The following is a 24,775-nucleotide window of genomic DNA, read 5'->3' on the forward strand; positions in this document are numbered from 1 at the left end:
TGGGATGAAGCTCAGTGATAAAGCGCTGGGTTCAATCCCCAGTACCCAAAAAATTAAAATTTTTTTTAAAAAATAAAGTGTATGAAACCATACAAAAATTATTGATATTCATTATTTGCTTTGGTTGAGCTCAGATCAAATACTTGAAAAAAGAAACTTTATTTTTGCAACTTAAGTATTTTGCAACTTAAGTATATCCATCTACAAGTTTGATGCCTCCTGCTTTCCTAGCAGTGTATGGTAACCACTCGAGAGAATAGGTGTATGTGTATTTTTTTTCCTGAAATACTTTTATTTTTTAGCCTTTAATGCAATTTATTTATTATAGCATTATAGTTGTACATAGTAGTTGGGTTCATTTCTTTTAGTTGTAGATGAACACAACACGTTTATTTTATTAACTTATTTTTATGTGGTACTGAGGATTGAACACAGTGTCTCACACATGCTAGGTAAGTGCTCTACCACTGAGCTACAACCCCATGCCAGTTGGGTTCATTTTGACAAAAATCATACAGTCAAGGAATTTTATTTCAATCCCTATCCCCTATCTCTTACCTCCTCCCTCCCCTATTCTCCTTCCTCTATTCTACTGTTCTTCCTTTCACTAATTTATTTATTTATTTTTGATTGATGTTTTCTACATATACATAAGGTAAATTCTCTTTGTTACATTTATATGTGCATATAACATGATTTTGTTAAATTCATTCCATATTTTATCCTCTTTCACATCCTTCCTTCCTCCCTCTCATTCTCCTTCTACTCCACTGATATATATATTTATGATATCGAATCTCCACCACCACCTTTTTTCCTTTATTTTGCTCTAGTTTCCACACATGCAAGAAAACATTCAAACCTTGATTGCTGAATCTGGCTTATTTTACTTAGCATGATGTTCTCCACTTCCAACCATTTACTGAAAAATGCTATTATTTCATTCTTCTTTATGGCTGAATTAAACTCCAGTGTATATATAACACTTTTCTTGATCTATTCATCTAATGACAGGCACCTAGGTTGATTCCATAATATGGCTATTGTGAATTGTGCTGCTATAAACATTAGAGTGGCTTTATCACTGTGGTATGTCGATTTTAGTACTTCTGGATAAATACCAACAAATGGATTAACTCGGTCATCTGGTATTCCATTTTGTGAAGAATCTTTATAGTGCTTTCCAGAGTAGTTGTACTAATTTGCAGTTTATGTGTATATTTATATTTTAAATATAAATATATAACCATTCTTTATACTCCATGTTGCTGTGATGCTTCATATGTGTGATTATACTAATAATAATAGATTTTATAAGTCTTCTGATTACTCATGAATAATGAGTAATAAATATGTATTGCTGGGGCTGGGGATGTGGCTCAAGCAGTAATGCGCTCGCCTGGCATGCGCGGGGCGCTGAGTTTGATCTTCAGCACCACATAAAAATAAAATAAAGATGTTCTGTCCACCGAAAACTAAAAAATAAATATTAAAAAAAAATATATGTATTGCTGGCATGTAAAAAAAAATTAAGGGCAGGGGTTGTGGCTCAGTGGTAGAGCATCTGCCTAGCATGGGTGAGGCACTAGTTCCATTCACAGCACTGCATATAAATAAATGAATAAAACAAAGGTCCATCAACAATTTAAAAAACTTTTTTTTAATTAAGATTAATCAGCCCCTGCCCTCTAGCAATTCAAAATCTGATAGAAGTATACCATTAAAGTAAAATGGTGATAGTGAGGGGCTATACTATTTACAATAATGGCACAAAAGAGAAAATGAACAATTTAAATAGGAATGAAAAGTCAAATCTTTTTTTTTTTAAGGGAGAGAGAGAGAGAGAGAGTGAGTTTTTAATATTTATTTTTTAGTTTTTGGCAGACACAACATCTTTGTATGTGGTGCTGAGGATCGAACCCAGGCCGCACGCATGCCAGGTGAGCGCACTACTGCTTGAGCCACATCCCCAGCCCCTCAAATCTTCATAGAGAAGAAAATTTAAAGATATCTTGAAGAATGAATAGGTAATTGGGCGTGGTGGTGCACACCTATAATTCTAGCAACTCAGGAGGCTGAGGCATGAGGAGGTCAAGGCCAGTGTAGGCAATTTAGAGAGACCCTGTCTCAAAATAAAAAAATAAAAAGGACTTGGGAAACAGTTCAGTGGTAAAGCATCCCTGGGTTCAATTACCAGTACCACAAAAAGAGAGAGAGAGAGAGAGAGAGAGAGAGAGAGAGAGAGAGAGAGAGAGAGAAGGGAAGAATTAATATGTAACCTTTTAATTGAAGAAATAAAAAAATTAATTAGTACCTATAGTACCTAGGTAATGCCTAACAAGCATTTCAAAAAAAAAAAAAAACATTTTCAAATGCTAAGGAAGTGGCAACAAATAACCACATTTTACTCCTCCCAAGGAGGCAGCCTGGTCTACCAAAATAAAAGTATGTATCAAGGTTACTGGAGAGGCAGCATATTGCAGTGCTTGAAAACATAGATTTATAATTAGACATGAAATTTTTTATTAAGGCTGAGGATGTAAATCAGTGGTAGAGAGCTTGCCTAGCTTGAGTGAAGCCTTAGGTTCCATTCCCTGTACCACAAAAGAGGGAAAAAAATAATAAAATTCTAACTAGATTTGAGTCTTGCTTCCACCAACTACTAGATACTTGACTTTAGATTCTTCATTTATAAAATGAGAATAACAACATCTATAGCATTGGCTATTGTGAGAATTAAAAACATAACTATACCTGGCACATAAGTACCCCATATACATTTGATTTTTAATCATAAAAATCATTATTATTAACTGTCTGTTTAGAAGCAGCTCAGAATATCCTGTGACTTCCTGGTAGATCTATTTGAGCACTTAGCATAGTATATGACACATAGTAGGCAAGCTTCTTTCTCACACCCCCTGTAAAAAACTTTTCTCCTTGTACCAATATTGATTAAACCACATTTTTTTTATGAATTGACCTTTAGTGGTAAAGTAATACTCTTGTCTTAGGTATCTCTGATAGACCCCCAGCACCTAGCATGGGTATTCATAACTGCCTGGCACACAGTAAGCACTAACTAAAAATAGGGAACTCCTGAGAACACTCTAGGACATGGACCACTGAAGGGTCAATGATGGGTCGCTTCCTAGTACAGCAAGGCCACTCCCTCTGCTTTACTACCCCTAGAGTCATTCATGCACAGAATTGATCAAGTCTCTAATCAGAAAAAGGCCTACTCATTTACAGAGCTCTCGAAGCCTCACAGTAGAGCTGGCCATTGAGATGACAAGAAAGAACAAGAAGGATTCAGATGAGTCCCTCAAAACAGCTTTAAAGACTATATGGCAATTTCCAAACTATACATTATCTCTATTTAATACCTGGGTTGTAAAAGTAAATTAAATACCCATTCTTACATTTCCTATTCTGGCCATTGACAGAGAAGGGAAGTGTTCCTTGCTTTTAATACTGCTTGTTTGGAAAAGCTGATCTGGGAAATAGCTGAGCACATATCCTGGTAAATAGGATCAAGCAAAAAGTTTGAACCCCACAAAAGCATCTCAATCATTCCACCTTGCTGAAAATAACCCAAATGAAAAACAAGCAATGTAGACTACTTATCCAGTTTCACAGCAAAGGCAAGCCTTAATCTAGCTAAAGAGGACAAATCCTCCACTCCTCAACTAAAGCAGTGTAGAAGTCTCACCTGTTTCTGGCCCCATAGCAACTGGCATAGCTGTGGCACTGCTCAGGCTTCTTCTTTCCAAAACAGCAAAGGAGGAACAAGTGCAGAAGGGAAGGGCCTTCTGCAGTCAGCCCAGAACTGCTCAGAAGGGTGATGAGGAGGGAAAGATTCCAAAACACAGAACATCAAATTTGAAGGTGTTTCAGGTCATACTCCAAAAGAAGCATTCTGCACCTTTGCTTCTTCTGGCAACAATCTTAACCAATTCCTCCATCCAGGCCCTTTATCAAGGGTAGGCTTTCCTATCCCATGTTAAAATCAGCCAGCCTGTAGTCTCACATACCAAGTTCATCTCTTGTCTATTTATTACACACCTTGATCCATGTCATTAGAATCAGTTGTTTACAGATCTATCACCCCCAACATATTAAGTATTTTTAGAGGCAGGATCCAGGTTTCATAATGCTCACATTTCCAGTTTTGTGTAGTGCAGGGGTAGGCTCGGAAGAGATGTTCAAAGGTCTGTTTGTTGTAGAGCAAAAGTGAAAAGATATAGAAATAGGACAGGAGGGGATGGGGTTGTGGCTCAGGCCCTGGGTTCGATCCTCAGCACCACATGAAAATAAATAAACAAAATAAAACAAAATGTAGTTGTGTGCAACTACAACTAAAACATAAATATTTAAAAAAAAGAAAGAAAGAAAGAAATAGGACAGGAAACTTAAGGTCAAAAACATATCCTAAACCAGTAAGATGGTACATGCCTGTAATCCTAGCTACAAACAGGATTGTAAGTCTAGCCTGGGCAATTTAAAAAAAAATTTTTTTTTTTTTTAAAAGGCTGGGGATGTAACACAGTGGTAGAGTGTGCCACTAGGTTCAATCCCCAGTAACCACACACACACACACACACACACACACACACACACACACTCACACAAAGTATCCTTCCTTTTCTCCCTAGAGACCTGAGCTGAAGCTGGGTTTCCCAGGCTTCCTCTCCTATTACTTAGCTCATTGCCATCTCTCCTCCCCTGACTGTGCACAATCCTATGTGAACTAGTCCTTGGATTCCTGTCATTCTATGTGTATTTCACCTCCTGGGTATTTGGGAACTCCTTAAGTATATGATCCAATTTTTCTTCTTATAGCACAAAACATAATACCAGCCATAAGGAAGTCCATTGGCGGGGGCTGGGGATGTGGCTCAAGCGGTAGCGCGCTCGCCTCGCATGCGTGCGGCCCGGGTTCGATCCTCAGCACCACATACCAACAAAGATGTTGTGTCCGCCGAGAACTAGAAAATAAATATTTAAAAAAAAAATTAAAAAAAAAAAAAGGAAGTCCATTGGCACCTACTGACAGGGAGAAAAGAAAAACAAATTCCCCTCAAACTTTTAATTGCTCATCTATGAAAAGATGAAAACAAAATGGTCTGTCAGCAGGGCACTGTGTTACATGCCCATTGTCCCAGCTACCCAGAAGCCAATTGAGAGATCACTTGAGTCACAGGAGCAAAAGGCCAACCTAGGCAACAGAGCAGAACCCATCTCAAAAAAAAAAAAAAAAAAAGTGTGTGTGTCACTTGTAACTTGTATCTCTCAGCTAATTGTTCCCTCAGGCTTGAGTTCTCTCTCTCTCTGGGTCCTCAGCTGGTTCCCAGGGAATTCTCCATTAAGAGTTCAGGCTAAATGCTTTAGCACCTATTTTTGGCCTACAATTTTATGATATTCAAGATGTCCACAGAACTGAAACAACAACCCATTCTTCACATCCTATATCTCCCAAACTAGGAGAGTGACACATCCATGCCAATTCTTAGCCAAAAGGGGAAAAAAATATTCTCTTGCATGAAAGCAGAGCAATGTTACATCTTTCATCAACCCACACACCATGGGCACAAAACTAAGATCATGTTCAGGCTCACATCTGAAACTGGAATATGGTCCAGAAGTCCTCAACTTTGTAGGCTAAAGTCCTGGGAAGAGACTTATACTCAGAAAAGAAAATAAGTTTAATTTTCTATAGATCTCAGCAAATCTAAATTATTTATGTTTAAGTTGAGTTATAATTCACTACTGTGGTTTACATATAGTTTGACCCTAAAAGTTCATGTACTATAAATTTGGTATCCAGTATGGCAGTGTTGAGAGAGTGGAATCTTTTTAAGAGATGGAGTCTAGTTGGGCATGGTGACACAAACCTATAATGCCAACTACTCAGGTGGCTGAGGCAGAAGAATCACAAATTCAAAACCAGTTTAGTAACTTAATGAGACCCTATCTCATAATAAAATAAAAAGGGATAGGGATGTAGTTCAATGTTAAACCACTTGCCTAGCTTATGCAAGGCCTACAGTTAAATTCCAGTATCAAAACAAACAAAAAATCCTAGTGTAATTAATTAAGGTCATGTGGCTTTACCCTCATGAATGTTAAATTCTGGTCTCAGGGAGTGGCTAGATCTCACAGGAGTGAATTAATTCTCCCAAGAGTGGCTGTTATAAAGTAAGGACAGTCCATGAACTGGTCTCTTCTGCATACAACCTTCTCTTCTTTCTCTTACCATAATGTGATGCAGCCAAGGGAGATCTCACCAGGACTTTGTACCATGCTGTTTAGACTTTCCAGCCACCCACATCATAAACAAAACAAAACAAAAAAATCTTTTCACTTATAAAGTACCCAGCAACACAAATTGATATATAATTCATATATTTCATCTTTTTAGACTATACATTGGTCTTCAGTATATTCATAAGGTTGTACAATCATCACCTCAAACTAATTTAGGGACATTTTTAACATTCCAAAAGATACCCCATACATTAACAGTCACCTCCCATTACCTCCCTTACCCCAGACCCTGACAAGCACTAATCTACTTTTTGTCTCTACAGATTTGTGTATTCGGGTTATTTCATATAAATGGAATCATATGATATGACCTTTTCAATTAGCATGTTGTGAGGTTCAGCCATGTTATAGTATTTATCAGAACTTCATTCCATTTTATGGCTAATTAATATTCTATTACATGAATAGGCCACATCTTATTTACTCATCAGGTGATGAACATTTAGGTTGTGTCTACTATTTATGTATTATGAAGAATGCTATTATGAACATTTCTGTACAAGATTTTATGTGAACATGTTTTCAATTATCATGGGTATACACCTAGAAGGAAAATAGGTAAATCACATGGTATGATCTATTTTTATGTTTGAAGCTAAATTACCTATAAAACATTTGAACTTTTTTAAAAATGTATTTTTAGTTGTAGATGAACACAATATCTTTATTTTATTTGTTTATTTTTATGTGGTATCAGGGATCAAACCCAGTGCATCATGCATGCTAGGCAAGCGCTCTGCCACTGAGCCACAATCCTGGCCCACATTTAAACTCTTTTGTGCATTTTTTTTTTTGAAGGGGGGTATCAGGGATTGAACTCAGAGATACTTGGCCACTGAGCCATATCCCCAGCCCTTTTCTGTATTTTATGTAGAGACAGGGTCTCATTGAGTTGCTTAGCACCTAACTTTTGCTGAGGCTGGCTTTGAACTCGCCATCCTCCTACCTCAGCCTCCCAAGCTGCTGGGATTACAGGCATGCGCCACCATGCCCAGCTCTAACAACCCTATTATTATTTCTATTTTACAGATGAAAATATTAAAGTTTTATAAGTTAAATAACTTCCCTACGGCCACAGCTAGCCAGTAGAGCCAAGATTTAAACTCAGAAATTCTAACTCCATGGGCTGGGGATGTGGCTCAAGCGGTAGCGCGCTCGCCTGGCATGCGTGCGGCCCGGGTTCGATCCTCAGCACCACATACCAACAAAAGATGTTGTGTCTGCCGAGAACTAAAAAATAAATATTAAAAAAAAAAAATTCTCTCTCTCTCTCTCTCTCTCTCTCTCCTCTCTCACTCTCTCTTTAAAAAAAAAAAAAAAGAAAGAAATTCTAACTCCAAAGTTTACACCTGTTTAATCTCTATATTACACTCAGATGATTGTATATAGACATAATGCCAAAAATGAGGTCCAGAAAAAGAAAGAAAAGACTTCAAAACTGTAATGGTCAAAAGTGGACATAGAGGGGAAAAATAAAAGACTTCATTAAAGAGAAATGAAAAAGCCAGTCATGGTGGCACATCCAGACAAGTTAGCACACCAGGAATTCCAGCTACACAGGAGGATTACAAGATATAGACCAGCCTGGGTAACTTAGTATGACCCAGTCTCAAAATAAATAATAATAGTAATAATAATAATAATAATAATAATAATAATAATAATAGGATGGGGATGTAGTTTAGTGGTAGATTACTCCTGGGTTCAATCCCTCGTACTGAAAAGAACAAAAAGCATGAAAAAGAATTACCAAGCTAAATCCATTCTGCACTCAGGGCCCACTCAAGCACAGCTCCTTCAGAACATCTTCCTCAATGACTCCAGGGCATACTAATCTCTCATTTAGGTAAGAAATTACATGATTTGTAAGTACCCAAAGACAAGAGTAGAGACCACATTTAGTCTCTTTTATGGCCCACAGTGCCACACAAAGAGCAGAACTCAAAGCAACCTGGCTCAAGCTATTTCTAGAGGAATGCTGATTATTTAATCCATTTAGGTTCAGACAGCAAAAAATTAGGCTGAACTGGAAGAAAGAGTGAAAAGTGGTCTCCACACTTTTCCTCCTGGGCACTAAACACAAGAGGGACCCAAGTTCCCAAAGCTATTCCCTTTTGCTAATTTACATGGAGCCCCAATTGAGGCATGAGTTTCATTCTCAGCCCCTGAATTAATGCTGCATCAATCAGTATCCCAGACAAGTTAACATGAACATTTCTAGTAGAAGTCAGCTCCTTTTGCCTTCAAGGTGCTGAAAAAAGTCTGGCTGGTTCCCACATTGTTCACCCATCCTCTCAACTTAGGAAAGGGAAAACAAAGCATGCTGGTACCAGTTTACAAAACATTCTCAGACAGTAGAAAGAATCAGACATAACTTCCCTATGTTCATATATGTATACGTGACAAATGAGTGCAACTCCACATCATACAAAACCACAAGCATGGGAAGTTATACTCCATATATGTATAGTATGTCAAAATATATTCTACTGTCATGTGTAACTAAAAAAAAAAATCAATTTTTTTAAAAAAAAGCATTTTCAATGTGAATTAACTCAATGAGCTTTTACAACACCCCCCACAATACCAAGGCAGGGATTCCTGCAAACCATTTTATAGGCAAAATATCTCCAACCTTAAAATTTTAAGTAACTTTACTAAGTTACAGAGGTACAGCAACAGAATACCCAGGTCTTCTCATTCCTGGTCCAGGCTCCTATGAATTGACTGTAAGGCCCAAAAATTGAGAGGCCTTCCCTCACCACTCTACCTAAAATATCACCCCCATTACTCTCTAAACCTTTGCTCTATTTTATTTGTTTCATGGAATTTACCTAACATCATGCTATATTACATCTATTTGCTTATTGTCTATCTTCCCTACTTGAAAACAAGATAGTAGGGACTATTATATTGCATACCATTTAGCTAGCAGAGTTCCTGGCATATAATAGGGCCTCAAATATTAAATATGTGGATGAATCTAGTGCAGCACCCAACTGATCCCCACCAAACCATTACTGCCAAGCAAGCCTTCAGCTATGCTCAAAATTCTAGTCTATATTTGAGTTTCATTTAGCATTTATTTTGACATCAACTACATGAAAGGTCATATACTAGACGCTAAGGACAGAAACGAATCAAATATTATTTTCACTAGAAACATAACCTAGGGGCTGGGGATGTGGCTCAAGCGGTAGCGCGCTCGCCTGGCATGCGTGCGGCCCGGGTTCGATCCTCAGCACCACATACAAACAAAGATGTTGTTGTGTCTGCCGAGAACTAAAAAAAATAAATAAATATTAAAAATTCTCTCTATCTCTCTCTCTCCTCTCTCACTCTCTCTTAAAAAAAAAAAAGAAAGAAAGAAACATAACCTAGAAAATAGTTTGGCAATTCCTCAAAATTTACACATAGCATTCATTACCAAATGATCCAGGTATTCCACTCCTAGAAATATACCCCAAAGAACTAAAACATACACACAATCAGATACACATAAAAACATACATATTTTTGTTTTAGTTTTAGTTTTAATTTTAGTTTTTGCAATATTGAGGATTAAACCCAGGGGAACTCCTGAGCTACATCCCAGCCCTTTTTATTTTGAGACATGGTCTCGCTAAGATTCTGAGGCTGACCTTGAAGTTGAGATCCTCCTACCTCAGACTCTCAAGTAGCTGGAATTATAGGCATGCACCACCATACATATGGCTACAAACATATTCTTAGTAGCACATTTACAACAGCCAAAATGTGGAAACAACCCAAATATCCACCAATTGACAGATGACAAATTGTGATGTGTGTGTACACACTCACACACACACACACACACACACACACATGAAATATTTTCCAGCCATAAAAAGAAATGTGGTAGTGCACACCTGTAATCTCAATCACTTAGGAGGCTGAAGCAGGAGAATCACAAGTTCAAGGCCAGTCTTGGAAACTTAATGATACACTGTCTCAAAATAAAAAAATAATAAAAAGAGCTGGGTATGTAGCTTAGTGGTAAAGAGCCCTTGAGTCAATTCCCAGTACAAAAAAAAAATGTTTTTAAGGAATTAATTACTAATATATGCTATAACCCAGATGAACCTCCAAAACATTATGCTAAGGAATTGGGGATGCAGCTCAGTGGTAGAGCAGTTGCCTAGTTTTCACAAGGCTGGGGTTCCGTTCCCAGTACCATACACAAAAAAGCAGAAGGAGGAGGATGAGGAGGAGGAAAAAAACGTTAAGCAAAAGAAAGGACATAGTCATATTGTATGTTGTTTCCATCTATATAAAATATCCAGAATAGGTGAATCCATAAAGATAGAATGCTGAATTATGGCTGCCAAGAGAAAGGAAAAGGGGAGAAAACAAGAACAACTATTTAATGGGTATGGGTTTTCTTTGGAATTATGAAAATAGTTTTGAAATAGAAGTGATGGTCGCACACCACTGAGTATTCTAAATGCCACAGAATTGTGTACTTTAAAATGGTTCATAATATTTCCTGCAACTTTCAACTAAAAAAAAAAAAAATGGCAATGGTACCATATTCTAAAAGGAAAAACTCAAAAGTCATTAATATTTCCTCATCTAGCTGTCCCTTCCCTACCTCCCCAGGAAGTCTACCCTCTCACCCTGCAGTCATCCAAACTTGCCATTTTAGCAATGAGTTATATTCCTCTTTGGTTAAATTTTATAGTCATTTTTTATATGTTGAACAGTCTAAAATCCCCAAATGAGAAAGGAAGCTCTCTTTAAAATAGGATCCAAGTGGTCCTTACAGCACAAACCAAGTCATGGTTGGGGAGTATGGAAAAGGAGCTTACTGCCTTCTCTTGAAGCAGCAGTTTTGAGTGGTAGTAGCAGAAAACTAGATGCCAAAGACTCCACCATCACACAGTGGTGTGAATCTGATTATTTTTCTTTTGGGGAGGTGTGAGGAGTTGCTGGATGTGTGAGGAAGTATAGAGAAGTATACAGGAAGTATACAGAAGGGGCCAGGGTTGTGGCTCAGTGGTAGAGTGTTTGCCTAGCATGCGTGATGCCCTGGGTTTGATCCCTGGCACCATATAAAAATAAAAACAAATAAAGGTATTTTTTCCATTTACAACTAAAAAATTTTTAAATAAATGAACTAATTAATTAATTAAAAACCATTTTGGAGCCATATCCAGTTTCTAAAATAACTAAAATTTCTCATTAACTAGGTTCTTGACTTTCCAGAAGTAACAATTCCAGAAGTAACTTTTAGAAGCAACAATCCTAAAATCAAAGTCCTTCAGAGAAACAGGAATTTCACTCTCCAAGACTGACACTGAAACCAATAAATATAAAATAAATATTAAAATTCTCTCTCTCTCTCCCTCTCTCACACCTCTCTCTTTAAAAAAAAAAGAGAGAGAGAGAGAGAGGGAGAGAGAGAGGGGGAGAGAAAGGGAGAGAGAGAGAGAATTTTAATATTTTATTTCTTAGTTTTAGGCAGACACAACATCTTTGTTTGTATGTGGTGCTGAGGATCGAACCCGGGCCGCACGAATGCCACACGAGCGCGCTACCGCTTGAGCCACATCCCCAGCCCCTCACTCTCTCTTTAAAAAAAAAAAATGCGAGGAGAAACCTGCAAAGGTCAGAGGCACGACTAAGCCCCTCATGCCACTTAAGAATCCTATATTTAAAGTAATATTATATTGATAATAAAAAGCCAACAACTTTTTTAAGGTCCATTGTATGGCCCTTAAATTCATGCTCATAATAGCATGAATATCATGAAGATTAAAGAAAATAATTCATGTAAAGACAAAGAGAGATTAATGATTTACCCAGGATCATGAGGCTAATTAAACAACAGAAAAGCCAGATTTCAAACCTGGTCTGACTGCTTCCAAATTTGTGCCATTGACACAACATGAAACTGTCTAGCAGCCACACATTCTGCCCTATTTTCTGGATCTCCAGGAGAGAGTTCTCTGACCATTCAAAATAATCCAATGTGTCTTAGTTCAACATTAATCCTAGTAGCATGACATAGACAATGGTAATATAGAACACTGAAGTCATTAAGAGGTACCTAACTGCTATCAGGACTACTCTGCCATTCCCTAGATCACTAACCAAGGCTCCTGAAAACCTACAAAGTAGATGTTTTGCCTTGAATGGCCTCTGAAGGTAGGAGGGGGAAAGGCAGGAAGGGGAAAGGCAGAGAAAAACAGAAACATGGATGAGACTGCAGTCAAAACACTAAACCATAAATCAGCAGACTTGAGATTTAGTCTCAGTTCTGTCCCTAATTAGATACGTAACCCTGGGAAGTCACCTGCCTTCTTTACACTTGTTTTCCCTGCTATGATAGGAAGGTTAACAATCCCCTTCTGTCATACCTCACAGAGTTGCTGTGGGTGTGGTGAACAAAAGACAGGTCTTGAATAGAGGGTGCTTTATAAAGTACCAAGCACAAACCCATCTGAGGGGTCATTATGATATGACTACCATCAGCTGGCTGGGGAGAAGACTAATATCCATGTAACCAACTGAAAGAAAGTAAAACAGTAGATAATTATGCTAAGGAACTGGGGATGCAGCTCAGTGATACAGCAGTTGCCTTGATTTCACAAATCAAATTACATGGTACAGACTAAGAAAATTACAGTCTGGACAGGGAAGTATCTGGGGTTAGAGAAACTACAAAGAAAAGAACAGACAGGACTGGAGGTAGTAGAGAGCAACAGCAAGAGCAAAAGTATGTAGCCAGGGAAAAGGGGTGAAGAAGCAGGAGATTAACAATGCGGGATAGATACTGTGTGTTGGGGAGTCAAGAAAGTCACAAAGGGGGGGCTGGGGATGTGGCTCAAGCGGTAGCGCGCTCGCCTGGCATGCGTGCGGCCCGGGTTCGATCCTCAGCACCACATACCAACAAAGATGTTGTGTCCGCCGAGAACTAAAAAATAAATATTAAAAATTCTCTCTCTCTCTCTCTCTCTCCTCTCTCACTCTCTCTTTAAAAAAAAAAAAAAGAAAGTCACAAAGGATAAGTAGGATAATGCAAACTGTGCAGGGAAGATAGGCAGCTGAGAAGCTGGAGCAGGATGCAGTTGACAATAAGGAGCTACTACAGATGACATGAGCTATCAAGAACAGCAGGACTAGATTTCACAGCAAACATTTATTGGGCACTAACAAAGTAGTAGGCACTGTCAGAAGTTATGGAGACACAAAGAAAAGTAAGATATGTTCATGATTCTGTATTGAATCCCAGCACTTCCATTTGCAAAGTGATATGGGCATCTAGAAAACAAGCTTTTTAATCAAATCCCTATACTGACACTGCAAGATGAGTGACCTTATGCAAGCAAAAGCTAATTCTAATGCAAAGAATAATAATAATATTTTGGAAGATTAAAAATAAAAGCTTGGGGCTGGGGTTGTGGCTCAGTAGTAGAGAGCTTGCCTAGCATGTACAAGGTGCTAGGTTCAATCCTCAGCACCACATAAAAATAAATAAATAAAATAAAGGTATTGTGTCCATCTACAAATATGTATATATATATATATATATATATATATGTGTGTGTGTGTGTGTGTGTGTATACATATATATAAAATTTTTAAAAAATTAAAAGCTTGATATGTGCCTTCCCAATAAATGATAATTATTATTATTTGCTAATTTTGTGACTTTGGGAAAGTTGCTTAACCTCTCTGAGCTTCAGTTTCACCACCTACAAAACTAATGATAGCTTCTCACAAGGTTATCATGAAGATTAAAGAAAATAATTCAGGTAAAGCACCTAGCATAGAGTAACAGCTCACCAAAGTTCCTTCTGTCTCCTTTTGTCTCTTATTTCATTAACAATCTTCCTTCTCCTTCTCCCCCACCCCACATTTGAGACCTCTTCTGGGGCAATGCTCAGCTCCCAAAAAAGAGCAATATAGAGGATATAGACAATACATTTACTGATTCCATTCCTAGAGAGAAGCAAGCCCATTTAAACCCCAAACCAAGTCTAATTTACCCAATGCTTGACCACTCTCATCAGGGAACATGTTTTTGTTCATTTGTTTGCTGGTTGGTTGCTATTGGGGTTTGAACCCAGTGGTGTCTACCACTGAGCTACATCCCTAGCCCTTTCTTTATATTCTGTTTTGAAATACGGTCTTGCTAAGTTGCTGAAGGGCTCACTAAATTGCTGAGGCTGGCCTTGAACTTGTGATCCTCCTGCCTCAATGTCCTGAGTTGCTGGAATTACAGGCATGCTCCATAGTACCTGGCCATCAGAATGTGTTCTTTACACACTTCTTGCCAAGTGTATTTAGTTAATAAGCAAGAAGCCTTTTCACCAAACAATTCCTCCATGCTCACTCATTCTCCTAGAAATTAAATGAGAAAAGAATACTCCGAAGATTAAAATGCTGACCAGAGAAAGGAAAGTGGTCTTCCTAGTGCTTAAATACCATAGAATAAAAGGAAGAGGTCTGGACACCCTTGGTGAGTGAGGGGTAGATAAATCTCACTGGTCTTTGTGCACACTGGACAAGGGCAGGCAAACCTGACCCAACTTCCAGGAATGCCTGCGAACAGGGCCCTTGGCTTGCTAAAGTTACTCAGGCATGAGAGGAAATTAGGTTTTCACTAGGAAAGGTCAACTCTTAAATACCTGATTAACCCAAGTGAACACGCTCTGTTCCACCTCCAAAGAGAATTTACAACTGATCCGGAACAGGAGTCAAGCTGAGTACATGTTTTCAAAGCCATAACTAACAATTATTGAAAGGTTTGAGGGTAGGGGAAGAGTGATGACTTGCTATAAAGGGCAAAACCAAATCAACTAAGTCCAGACTCCAGTGGAAACTGCTTCTTCTGGAACAACCTCTGCACAAACTTGCAACTTAAATGTGACCTTGCCTGGAAAGACAAGAGCCAGCACTCCCACCAAGATTACAGAAAATGCAGAGAAACAAAATATATCAATTCTAAGACCCTTTTTTAATCTGAGAGAATTCCTCCTATAAGGAAATAATGTCAATAGTTTAAACCTTCTACATTAGGAAGACATTGTCAGATCAAACCTCTGACCATTGTGCAGCCTCCACCAAGCAATTCTGTTTCTTCCTCTGTGCTTCCACTGCACTTTCAGAAAGGGAAAATAAAAGGAACTATGAAACACTTTCTATATGCTAGGCCCTATACAAAGGTTTTTAGATTTTGTTTATTTTTTGTAAAGTCTACCAATAACCTTGTATTGTAGCTAATCCTCATCCCTTTATATAAATGAAGAAACTGAGTGGTCAATAAAGTGCAGGACCCAAATATGAACTCAGTTCTTTCTGATTCCAAAACTAAAGTTTTCTTTCAACAAATATTATTGACAGCCTACTACATAACAGGCACTATTCCTGGGTGAATATACAGCAACATATGAAACAGACAACAACCCCTGTCTTTATGGAGTTTTCATTCTAAACCAAGCTGCTTTCATATTTTAGTATGCTGCATATTTAGTAGGTAGATGCTAGTTATTTCTTTCTTCTCCACTAGACAGGACTCAACAAATATGTATTGGAGGAATGAATGCATTTCTTTCCTGTGAATACCTCACGGTAATTCCTCTCAGCTGCTGCCTAAACACATTCAACTGTGTATCCATTAATTCTGCATCATTCCTCCCTGCTATGTCAAGCTACATCCTAAACCAAAAGCCTCCTTATAGTGCTAGCAAATTCATTCCAGACACCTAGTAAGTGTGAAAATAGCAGAAATTCAGAGTTTACAAAACACTTTCACATACATGAGGGTTATTTAACCCTCATAAAATTAAACAAGGTAGGTAGTATTCCCATTTAGCAGACAGGAAAACGGACACTCATAAGGTTAGTTACCAGACCAAAGACAACTGAGTAGAGGAACTGAGAACACAGTTCTCCCAAACCTCAGAATGTATTCTTCTCCCTTCTCGTCAAAACATAATCTATTCTTCAAAGCAGAGAAATGAAAAGAAGTATTGTGTCACTATTTAGTTCATTCTGTTTGACTAAACTATTTCATATTTCCTAGTATATAAAAACAAAATAAAAACCATCCTAATGTATAATTTACATTATTCTCAATATTTTATCACTCTTCCCATTAAAAGTATTTGAACTATATATTTCATTATGTTCCAATTTGACATTTATTCCCAGAGGAACAAATGTTTCATGTTAAGAAATAAAAAATAAGCATATATGTTATATGTGTGGGAAAATGCCTGAAAATACTTTTATAGTTATTTTCAAGTCATTGAGAAGGGTAATTCAACTTATAAAAATGCCTTTACATGTGCTTGCTTTCTCCAAGAAAGCCTTTTTATCCTGTGAAGTAGCACATACCAATAGGCAGAGGTGACAGAAAGTATAAGCCCCAAATGCTGGGTTAAAAATTCAATATGCTCTTTGAGGGAAAAAAAAAAAAAAAAAGCAAGAAAGCAACAGATATATTCCAGCAACCACAAATGAGGGCTTTGTCACACCAATACACTCCAGATAGCATTAAGCCTAGCTCTATTGGTTGCAAGGAGACTATAAGAAAGCAAGCCAGAAATCAAGAAAAATAACCTAAAGGAAGTAATACCTACTCCTAGGAAACCAAAAGGTGCCCTGCTAGAAGACCCATTGCGGAAGCTGGGGATGTGCCTCAGTGGTTAAGTGCCCCTGGGTTTAACTCCCAGTATAAAAAAAAAAAAAAAAGAAAGAAAGAAAGAAAGAAAGAAAGAAAGGAAGGAAGGAAGGAAGGAAGGAAGGAAGGAAGGAAGGAAGGAAGGAAGAAAGAAAGAAAGAAAGAAAGAAAGAAAGAAAGAAAGAAAGAAAGAAAGAAAGAAAGAAAGACCCATTGCCTCCAGTTTAAAACAGTTCACTCTGGGCAAATCACAAAGACACAGATCTGGCTTTACCCAGGGAGCCAGCCAAGACTCTGCCTAAACCCTTTCATTTATCAGTCTGTCATGAGAGCTGAAATTCCAACACTTCATTCAGTTCTTTAACAAATACACCCTGAATACCAAACCTCACAGAAGTAGGAGTAGTCAGATGAGAAAAGCAAAAGAATTAGCCTTCTGGAGGTGGGAACTTAACTAGGCTTAGTAGGATAAAAAGATATAAACTCATTTGTGGTACCTTAGGGAAGTACTCAGAAGCTTGGAAAAGACAGATTTGAATTCTAAGTCAGTTGCTTATAAGCCGCAATGACCATCAAACAAGTTATTTTCCATCTCTGAATCTATTTCCTCATTTGTAAAATCAGTATTATAAAGAATACATCAAGGACTGGGGTTGTAGCTCACAGTGGCAAAGTGCTTGCCTAGCATGTGTGAGGCACTGGGTTGGATTCTTAGCACCACATATAAATAAATAAAATATAGATCCATCAGCAACTTAAAAAAAAAGAATACATACATCTAAAGACAGCTGTGTAGATGGGCAGCAATGGTGCATGACTGATCCCAGCTACTCAGAAGCTTGAAGCAGGATTGCAAGTTTGAGACCAGCCTGAGCAATTTAGTAAGACCTGGTCTCAAATAAAAAATTAAGAGGGCTGAGGATGTAGCTCAGGGGTTGAATGTCCCCTGGGCTCTATTCCCAGCACACACACAAAAAAGATAGCTGTGTAAAACACTAGCCCTGACCTGGCATATGATGGGACTTGTATCCTTTACTCATCCCTTTTTCTGGTTAGAACAAGAATACACACCAGGAAAGGATACCCAAGGGCAATAAAAATGACTTGCTAGCTAATAGAGCAAGGCCATTTGGGGCAAATGGAACAGGGAATCAACTGAAAAGGGCACCTGAAGAGTCTGGAGAATAGAAAATTCAGGCCACATCCAGGTCTCAGTCAACATTTCTCCCTACCATAAAATGTTTGACAACCCATTCTAAACAAATATAATTGTGCATTTAGTAGATGAGGAAATGGAAACCCACTCCTCAACTCCATAAGAAAGATAGCCCTGTACCAACTTCTAGCACTAGGCTGGAGCAGGACCTAGTACAAGTATTCAGTCCAATTGCCAACACATTTTAATTAGTCCGACCTTAAAAGTCTATAACCAAGGGAGATTAAAAGGAGCCCCCAGGGAAAGTCTCTGCCCTTCACAGAGTTTAGCCAATTAGATCTGTTCAAGTGCCCTAATTTTCATCACTGAATTCTTTGGGGAATCAGGCTCACCAAGTTGGGACTTCTGGCCAACAGTACAGGCACATGTTCTGCTCAGGAATAACAGCTAGCTATGGGCTACACAAAAAGGTATCAGGTATGCCCTGAATCACAGACAGCCTTATTAAACAGGAAAACTGGGCTAGCAGAACTTCCCTTTTGCCAGGATCCACCCCCAACTCAAAGTTGTACTGTCACCCAAGTTCCCAGTGACTACACTCTAATCTAATTCATACTAAAAAGCTAGCAAAGGCAAGTTTTGATTATCAGTTCAGGGGTAACCTCAATACAATAATACTTGAAGTTTAAAAAAAAATTCTTAGAAATGGAAGTGACTTCAAAACTAAAATGAATAAAACATAATGGTAAACTAGATCGCATATGTGAAAAATAGGGCACAAAGAGATTTTAAAAATTATTCAAGTTAATAAGAAAACATTTTACTCCAAAGTCAATGAACTTTATATTTTCCCAAGGGCTCAAGCCTTCTCTCTCACAAATGAGCCAGTTGTGGGCTGCGGATGTGGCTCAAGCGGTAGCGCGCTTGCCTGGCATGCATGCGGCCCGGGTTCAATCCTCAGCACCACATACAAACAAATGAGCCAGTTGTAATTCCAGTGTAGCCATAGTTTTCTTAGTGTCAATTAAGAGTTTAAAAGCAAGGTTATGGGGCTGGGGATATAACTCAGTTGGTAGAGTGCTTGCCTCACATGCACAAGGACCTGGCTTCAATCCCTAGCACCACAAAAAAAAAAAAAAAAAAAAAATAGCAAGGTTATAAAAGAGAAAATCTAGAAGCTCTAGATAAAAAGCTAATAAAAAGACGAATGAACAGAAGAACTACAAAAAAAATCATCTGATAATTCAGAGAAAAATTAATAATAATGAATTATATTTTTATAAGACTAAAGTGCTTATCAAATCATAAGATCTGTACATATCAGCTTTGTAAGATCGGTTCTGCAATCCCCACAACATTTAGCATGGGGAAATTGAGGCTCAGGAAGGTAAAGTGTATCAGTCCAAAACTAAATTGTGCTTACCTAACTCCTAGTCTAGTGATCTTTTTTATTAAATGAGATAATCTATAAAGAAAGCTGTGAAGACAAGAAAACCAGGTTAGGAAGGGGCAGGGAAGTTCCAAGGGAAATAAAGGGAAAGAAAATGCTTTAGGAAGCTACAAAACAGTATGTAGCTATTTTATTTACTGGAAAATCTTTTTGTATTTCTCCTTCACTCACTTAGAGGATATGTTAACTAAACATCAGACAAGACAGCCATTTTAGGCCTGTTCCCATGACAGACAGGTGATCCAACCAGAGCCCTGGTCCCTGACAATACACTTATTTGAGCAGCCTATTCCTTCTCTCAAGACAACTCAGGAATATGTATACTAAATCAAAGAGATAACCACAGGAAGACTCAAAGCACACAGCAGTTCTACCCTGGTTCCTTTGTCCCAAGTCAGGGCTTACTCTAATGTACAAGGAGGTCCCCCCTATACCCCACCCAAGCATAGCCTAAATTCAGCTATCAATCTGCCCTTATACCTTGAACTCACATAAAGGCTGGTCAAAGACCCAGGGGAAAAGGGATAGTAATCATCTTCTCTCAAGCCAAAAGTAGTTCGTAGGGTAAAGTCACTCAATGTTTGGCCAGCAAATCCATATCCCTCTAGAAAATTGGAGATGTTTAACTATGGAAAACCTGGGCATGTTACTAAGTCAGAAATTTCCAACTGCAGTTAAGTGGGTAGCTTAAGACAGCCTACAAGTTGAAAGAAAACCTTGCATGAAAAACTGAGTTTAAATCCACTCTTATTTGACCAAATATTCATTACATATATTGGCTCCAACCCAAGCCATATTCTTGAAATAATACCCACATGCTGCTTGGGGCTGGGGATGTGGCTCAAGCGGTAGCGCGCTCGCCTGGCATGCGTGCGGCCCGGGTTCGATCCTCAGCACCACATACCAACAAAGATGTTGTGTCCGCCGAGAACTAAAAAATAAATATTAAAAATTCTCTCTCTCTCTCTCTCTCTCTCTCTCTCTCTCCTCTCTTAAAAAAAAAAAAATACCCACATGCTGGCACAGCACTAAAAAGAATTTTACAAAGTACCTGTATTTTCACTGCCTCTATGAGGCAGAGTTTAACGTTCCCTTTTTTGCAAATGTGGAAACAGGTTTAAAAAGGAAAAGCAACCTGTTGAGATCTCACAAACAGAAAATGGCAAAGCCTGGAGTTGAACTCAGGTTTGTCTATTTTTAGGACTTTCTCTGAAGTTCCTGGAGAAGGCTCAGCTTTGTTAGGAAATTTAATAGCTGAAAATAGAAGAAAGACCTGAATTCTCAGACTTATATTCCACCATTGAGTTACTGTATGGCCCTATAAAATAGAGCAACTGAAACGAGGATAGAAAGAACTTAGCACTGACCCTCCTTCTGATATACATATATTTTCTGTTATTGGCACCACCAATCTCCTCATTACCACACTTAAAACATTAGTACACCTTTGACTCTTCTTTCCTTACCTCACTACATGTAAAGTTCTATTGATTCTACCTCCACAGTGCAGACTCTGATCTCCACTACTTATGAACAAAGGCAAAGTCACCCATCTAGGATCCCTGTTTCCAATCTCACTCCCATTTATATGTTAAACATATTCCGTGAGATTAATTTTCCTAAAGCAAAACTCAGGTCATGTCACTCTCCTACTCAAAACCTGCCTACAGAATAAACTCTAAACTCTTTATCCTGATATCTTGAGGCCCTCCATGATCTTTCTTCTGCACTTATAGACAACAGTCTCCAGCCAATCTGGACTAACATCTCCCAAAGATTCTCCTGTTTTTCCCACTCTATACCTTTACTCATGACATTTCCTCTGAATAAAATGCTTCCCTCAACCTTCCTTATATTTCTGCCTAAAATACTTAAGACTCACTAAGCTGCTTCTTCCTCTACAAAACTTCTCTGATCTCTCTAGGCAAAGGTGATCTCTTCTTCCTACAGAACTAACAGTATCAATCTTAGGGCACTGAGCCCAGACAGAATGCCTTGAACAATAAGCTATAAAATAGGAGACTACTGTGAGGATGTGAAAGTACCTAGCCCAGTGCTGATACAGAATAGATGCTCTATTTAAAAAGCATTCTCATTATGATATAAAGTATAGATATACATCTTAACTCTCATACTGAGCCCTTCTACTAGGCTGGGATTGTCATAAAACATGTAACAGACATGTAAGATGCTGACTGAAGAGGTAAAGAACACTACACAGATACAGTCCCTATCTCAATGTTTATATCCAGAACAGCTCAATCTGAGTTCTATTTTTAGAAGGTAAAAACTAAATATACACCACTCTGTAGCTAGACATTTTACCAATATGATACTACCCATTCAGAATACTGAAATATAGACTTTCTTTCCCTCTCTCCAACCCTCCAACTCCAAATCCTAGTTTCTTCCAGGTCCCTTAGGTGATACAATAAACTAATGCCACCAACAGTTATATACTTTCTAACCAAAATGCATACCTGTACCTAAAATCACATAGCCATTTCTCTCCCTCCCCATAAGTTATTAAACCAAAAAGAAATTGGCTGGAGAGTGTTGTCTAATTTTTTTTTTTATTTTTTTTAGTTGTAGATGGACACAATAGCTTTATTTTATTTGTTTATTTTTATGCGGTGCCAGCAATCGAACCCAGTGCCTCACGCATGCTAGACAAGCACTCTACCACTGAGCCACAACCCTGGCCCAATGTTGTCTAATTTTTGATCTTAGGATCAGTTAAAGCTCAATTCAAATCCTGGCTCAGGGCTGGGGATGTGGCTCAAGCGGTAGCGCGCTCGCCTGGCATGCGTGCGGCCTGGGTTCGATCCTCAGCACCACATACAAACGAAGATGTTGTGTCTACCTAGAACTAAGAAAAAAATAAATAAATATTAAAATTCTCTCTCTCTCTGTCCCCCTCTCTCTCTCACTCTCTCTTTAAAAAAAAAAAAAAGAAAGAAAGAAAAAAGGCTCTCTCTCCCTCTCTCTCTCTCTCTCTCTCTCTCTCTCTCTCTCTATATATATATATATATATATATATATATATATTTAAAAAAAAAAAATTCTGGCTCAAACATCTTGGAAGAATTACCTTAACTTCTCAAGAGTCACAGTTTACTGAAGAACAATATCCACATGTAAAAGTTGTTGTGCAGTTTTAAAGCACCTACCCAGGAGCTCAATAAATAGTAGCTACCATCATTATTCTTATCATTGAAGTTATATGAGTTGTCTAAATTACATATTTATCTCTTCAGAGATATGATGAAGTACAAGTTTGAATGATCTTTGCCCTTGTCAGTGAAAGTTTCTTGAAACTAGACATCCATAAATTTGATGACTAACATACACACAAACACAAAGACACAATTTTCTAATCTGTGTATCTATGTTGTACCTGAAGGGCATTCTTTTCCCCTGGACACTGTATTTTGGAAGCTGGCTGTGGGAACTTGGCAAACATCAACACATTTGTTTTAACATACACTTAGTGTTGAGAGTTCTGAGAGCTTCCTAAGAGGCCTGAGATAACCGAGAGAAGCCAAATAGAAGCAGAGCTACTGAATCCACTTTGAAAATTTGAGGCACATGATATTTGGAAGCCTGCCTACCTGCCTGCTAGTGAGATTTCTGGTCATTACCTAGGCCAGGGCTCAACCCAAGGCAGCCATGAGCTCTGTAAGTATAAATAACAGAGGAAAGGGACAGGTTTGCCCTAGATGGGCCATGCTGACAACACAGTTGACTCTCTTATTGTTTTTCCTCCTCCATCATGTCTCCCAAGAGGCACCTCCCTAATACTTTCAATGAAAACTGATGGACTGTCTGTTCAGGCTTAAGTTCTCAGAGGTCCAAGGAGTTCTCAGCATGAGAGATAACATTTAAAAAGCCAACAATCATCACAGGACTATCCTACCTCCCTGGTACACAACAAGCCCAATAGAGGGAATCATAAAAAATGGTTCCCTCCTTCATCCCACAGTCAAGCTAAGAAAAGCAGTTAAAGTTCATTCTGTTCATTTGGCTGCAAGTTTGACCTGAGGTAACCCCATATGAGCTGTGGAAACAAAGATAAGTAGCAGAACCCAAGGAAGCCTTACCCACAGATCTTATATTCTCTTTGACAGTAGCCCTATTCTGTTCCTACTGCAACCACTTGCTAAGGATAGCCATTCCTTTGGCAAACAAAAACTGCCAGATGGCTAAATGATTCTGCAATGCTATTGATAACTGTCACTGAGCACAGCTTCAGTAAATGATCACTAAGATGAGTTAGCAGGTTAGGCAGGAAAATCATGCCCACAAGACTTCTCAGAAAACCTACCACAGTAGGGCATGGTAACATATGCCTGTAATCCCAGTGACTTATGAGGCTGAGGCAGGTGATGATCACAAGTTCAAGGCCAGTCTCAGAAACTTAGCAAGACCCTAAGCAACTTAGTGAGACCCTGTCTCAAAATAAAGAATAAAAAGAATTGGGGATGTAGCTCACTGGTAAAGCACCCCTGGGTTTAATCTCCAGAACCAAAAAACAAACAAAAAACCCACCACATAAATCTACCCAATGCCAGGGCACATTTTAAGCTTTTTACAGGAACTGATGTCAATTTATTTGGCATTCTCCCTCCTATCTATTCAACCTAAAATCCATTCAGTGTAATGCATTGATTTATTCAATAGATACCTACTGGACACAAGTTGTCTGATCAGCACTGTGACAGATGTTGAGGATAGATACTATTGTTGCCAAACCAGACATGGCTTTTATCCTCAAGAGAAAAGAAAATTTTGCAAAGAAAAAAGGCTTTAATATCTATACAACAACTCTTTTTTTGTTTTGTTTTGTTTGTTTGCTTGTTTTTTTTTTTTGGTACAAGGGATTAAACCTGGGGGGGGTGGCGCTTAACCTCCAAGCCACATCTCTATCCTTTTTTTTTTTTTTTTTTTTTGAGATAGGGTCTCATTAAGTTGCTGAAGCTGGCTTTGAACTTGCAGTCCTCCTGCTTCGGCCTCCTGAGTCACTGGGATGACAGGTTTGCACCACTGCAACCAGCACATTAACTCTCTTTTAACTTCCTTTTTCAAGTGAGGAAGCTATAATGGGTTTTTTTGTTTGTTTCTTGGTTTTAGTACAGGGATTGAACCCAGAGCTATTCAACCGCTGAGCCACATCCCCAGCCCTTTTTATTTT

General features: G+C 38.4%; 1 protein-coding gene across 5 annotated transcripts in view; it reads right to left on the reverse strand.

Moving 5' to 3' along the window:
* Stim1 (stromal interaction molecule 1) overlaps positions 1-24,775 on the reverse strand; it is a 215,609-nt gene that overhangs the window by 180,155 nt on the left and 10,679 nt on the right. The window contains exon 1 of one of the 5 annotated variants that reach the window (XM_026401089.2): positions 4,858-4,937. The exons of the other annotated variants lie outside the window; for them this stretch is intronic. Within the exon in view, the coding sequence (XP_026256874.1) occupies positions 4,858-4,876 (19 nt within the window). The 5' untranslated portion in view covers positions 4,877-4,937. Of the gene's footprint in view, positions 1-4,857; positions 4,938-24,775 lie in introns of those variants that run through there. 5 annotated transcript variants of the gene reach the window in all.

Source organism: Urocitellus parryii, chromosome 4 (assembly GCF_045843805.1).
Source record: "Urocitellus parryii isolate mUroPar1 chromosome 4, mUroPar1.hap1, whole genome shotgun sequence".
Classification (NCBI taxonomy): Eukaryota; Metazoa; Chordata; class Mammalia; order Rodentia; family Sciuridae; genus Urocitellus; species Urocitellus parryii.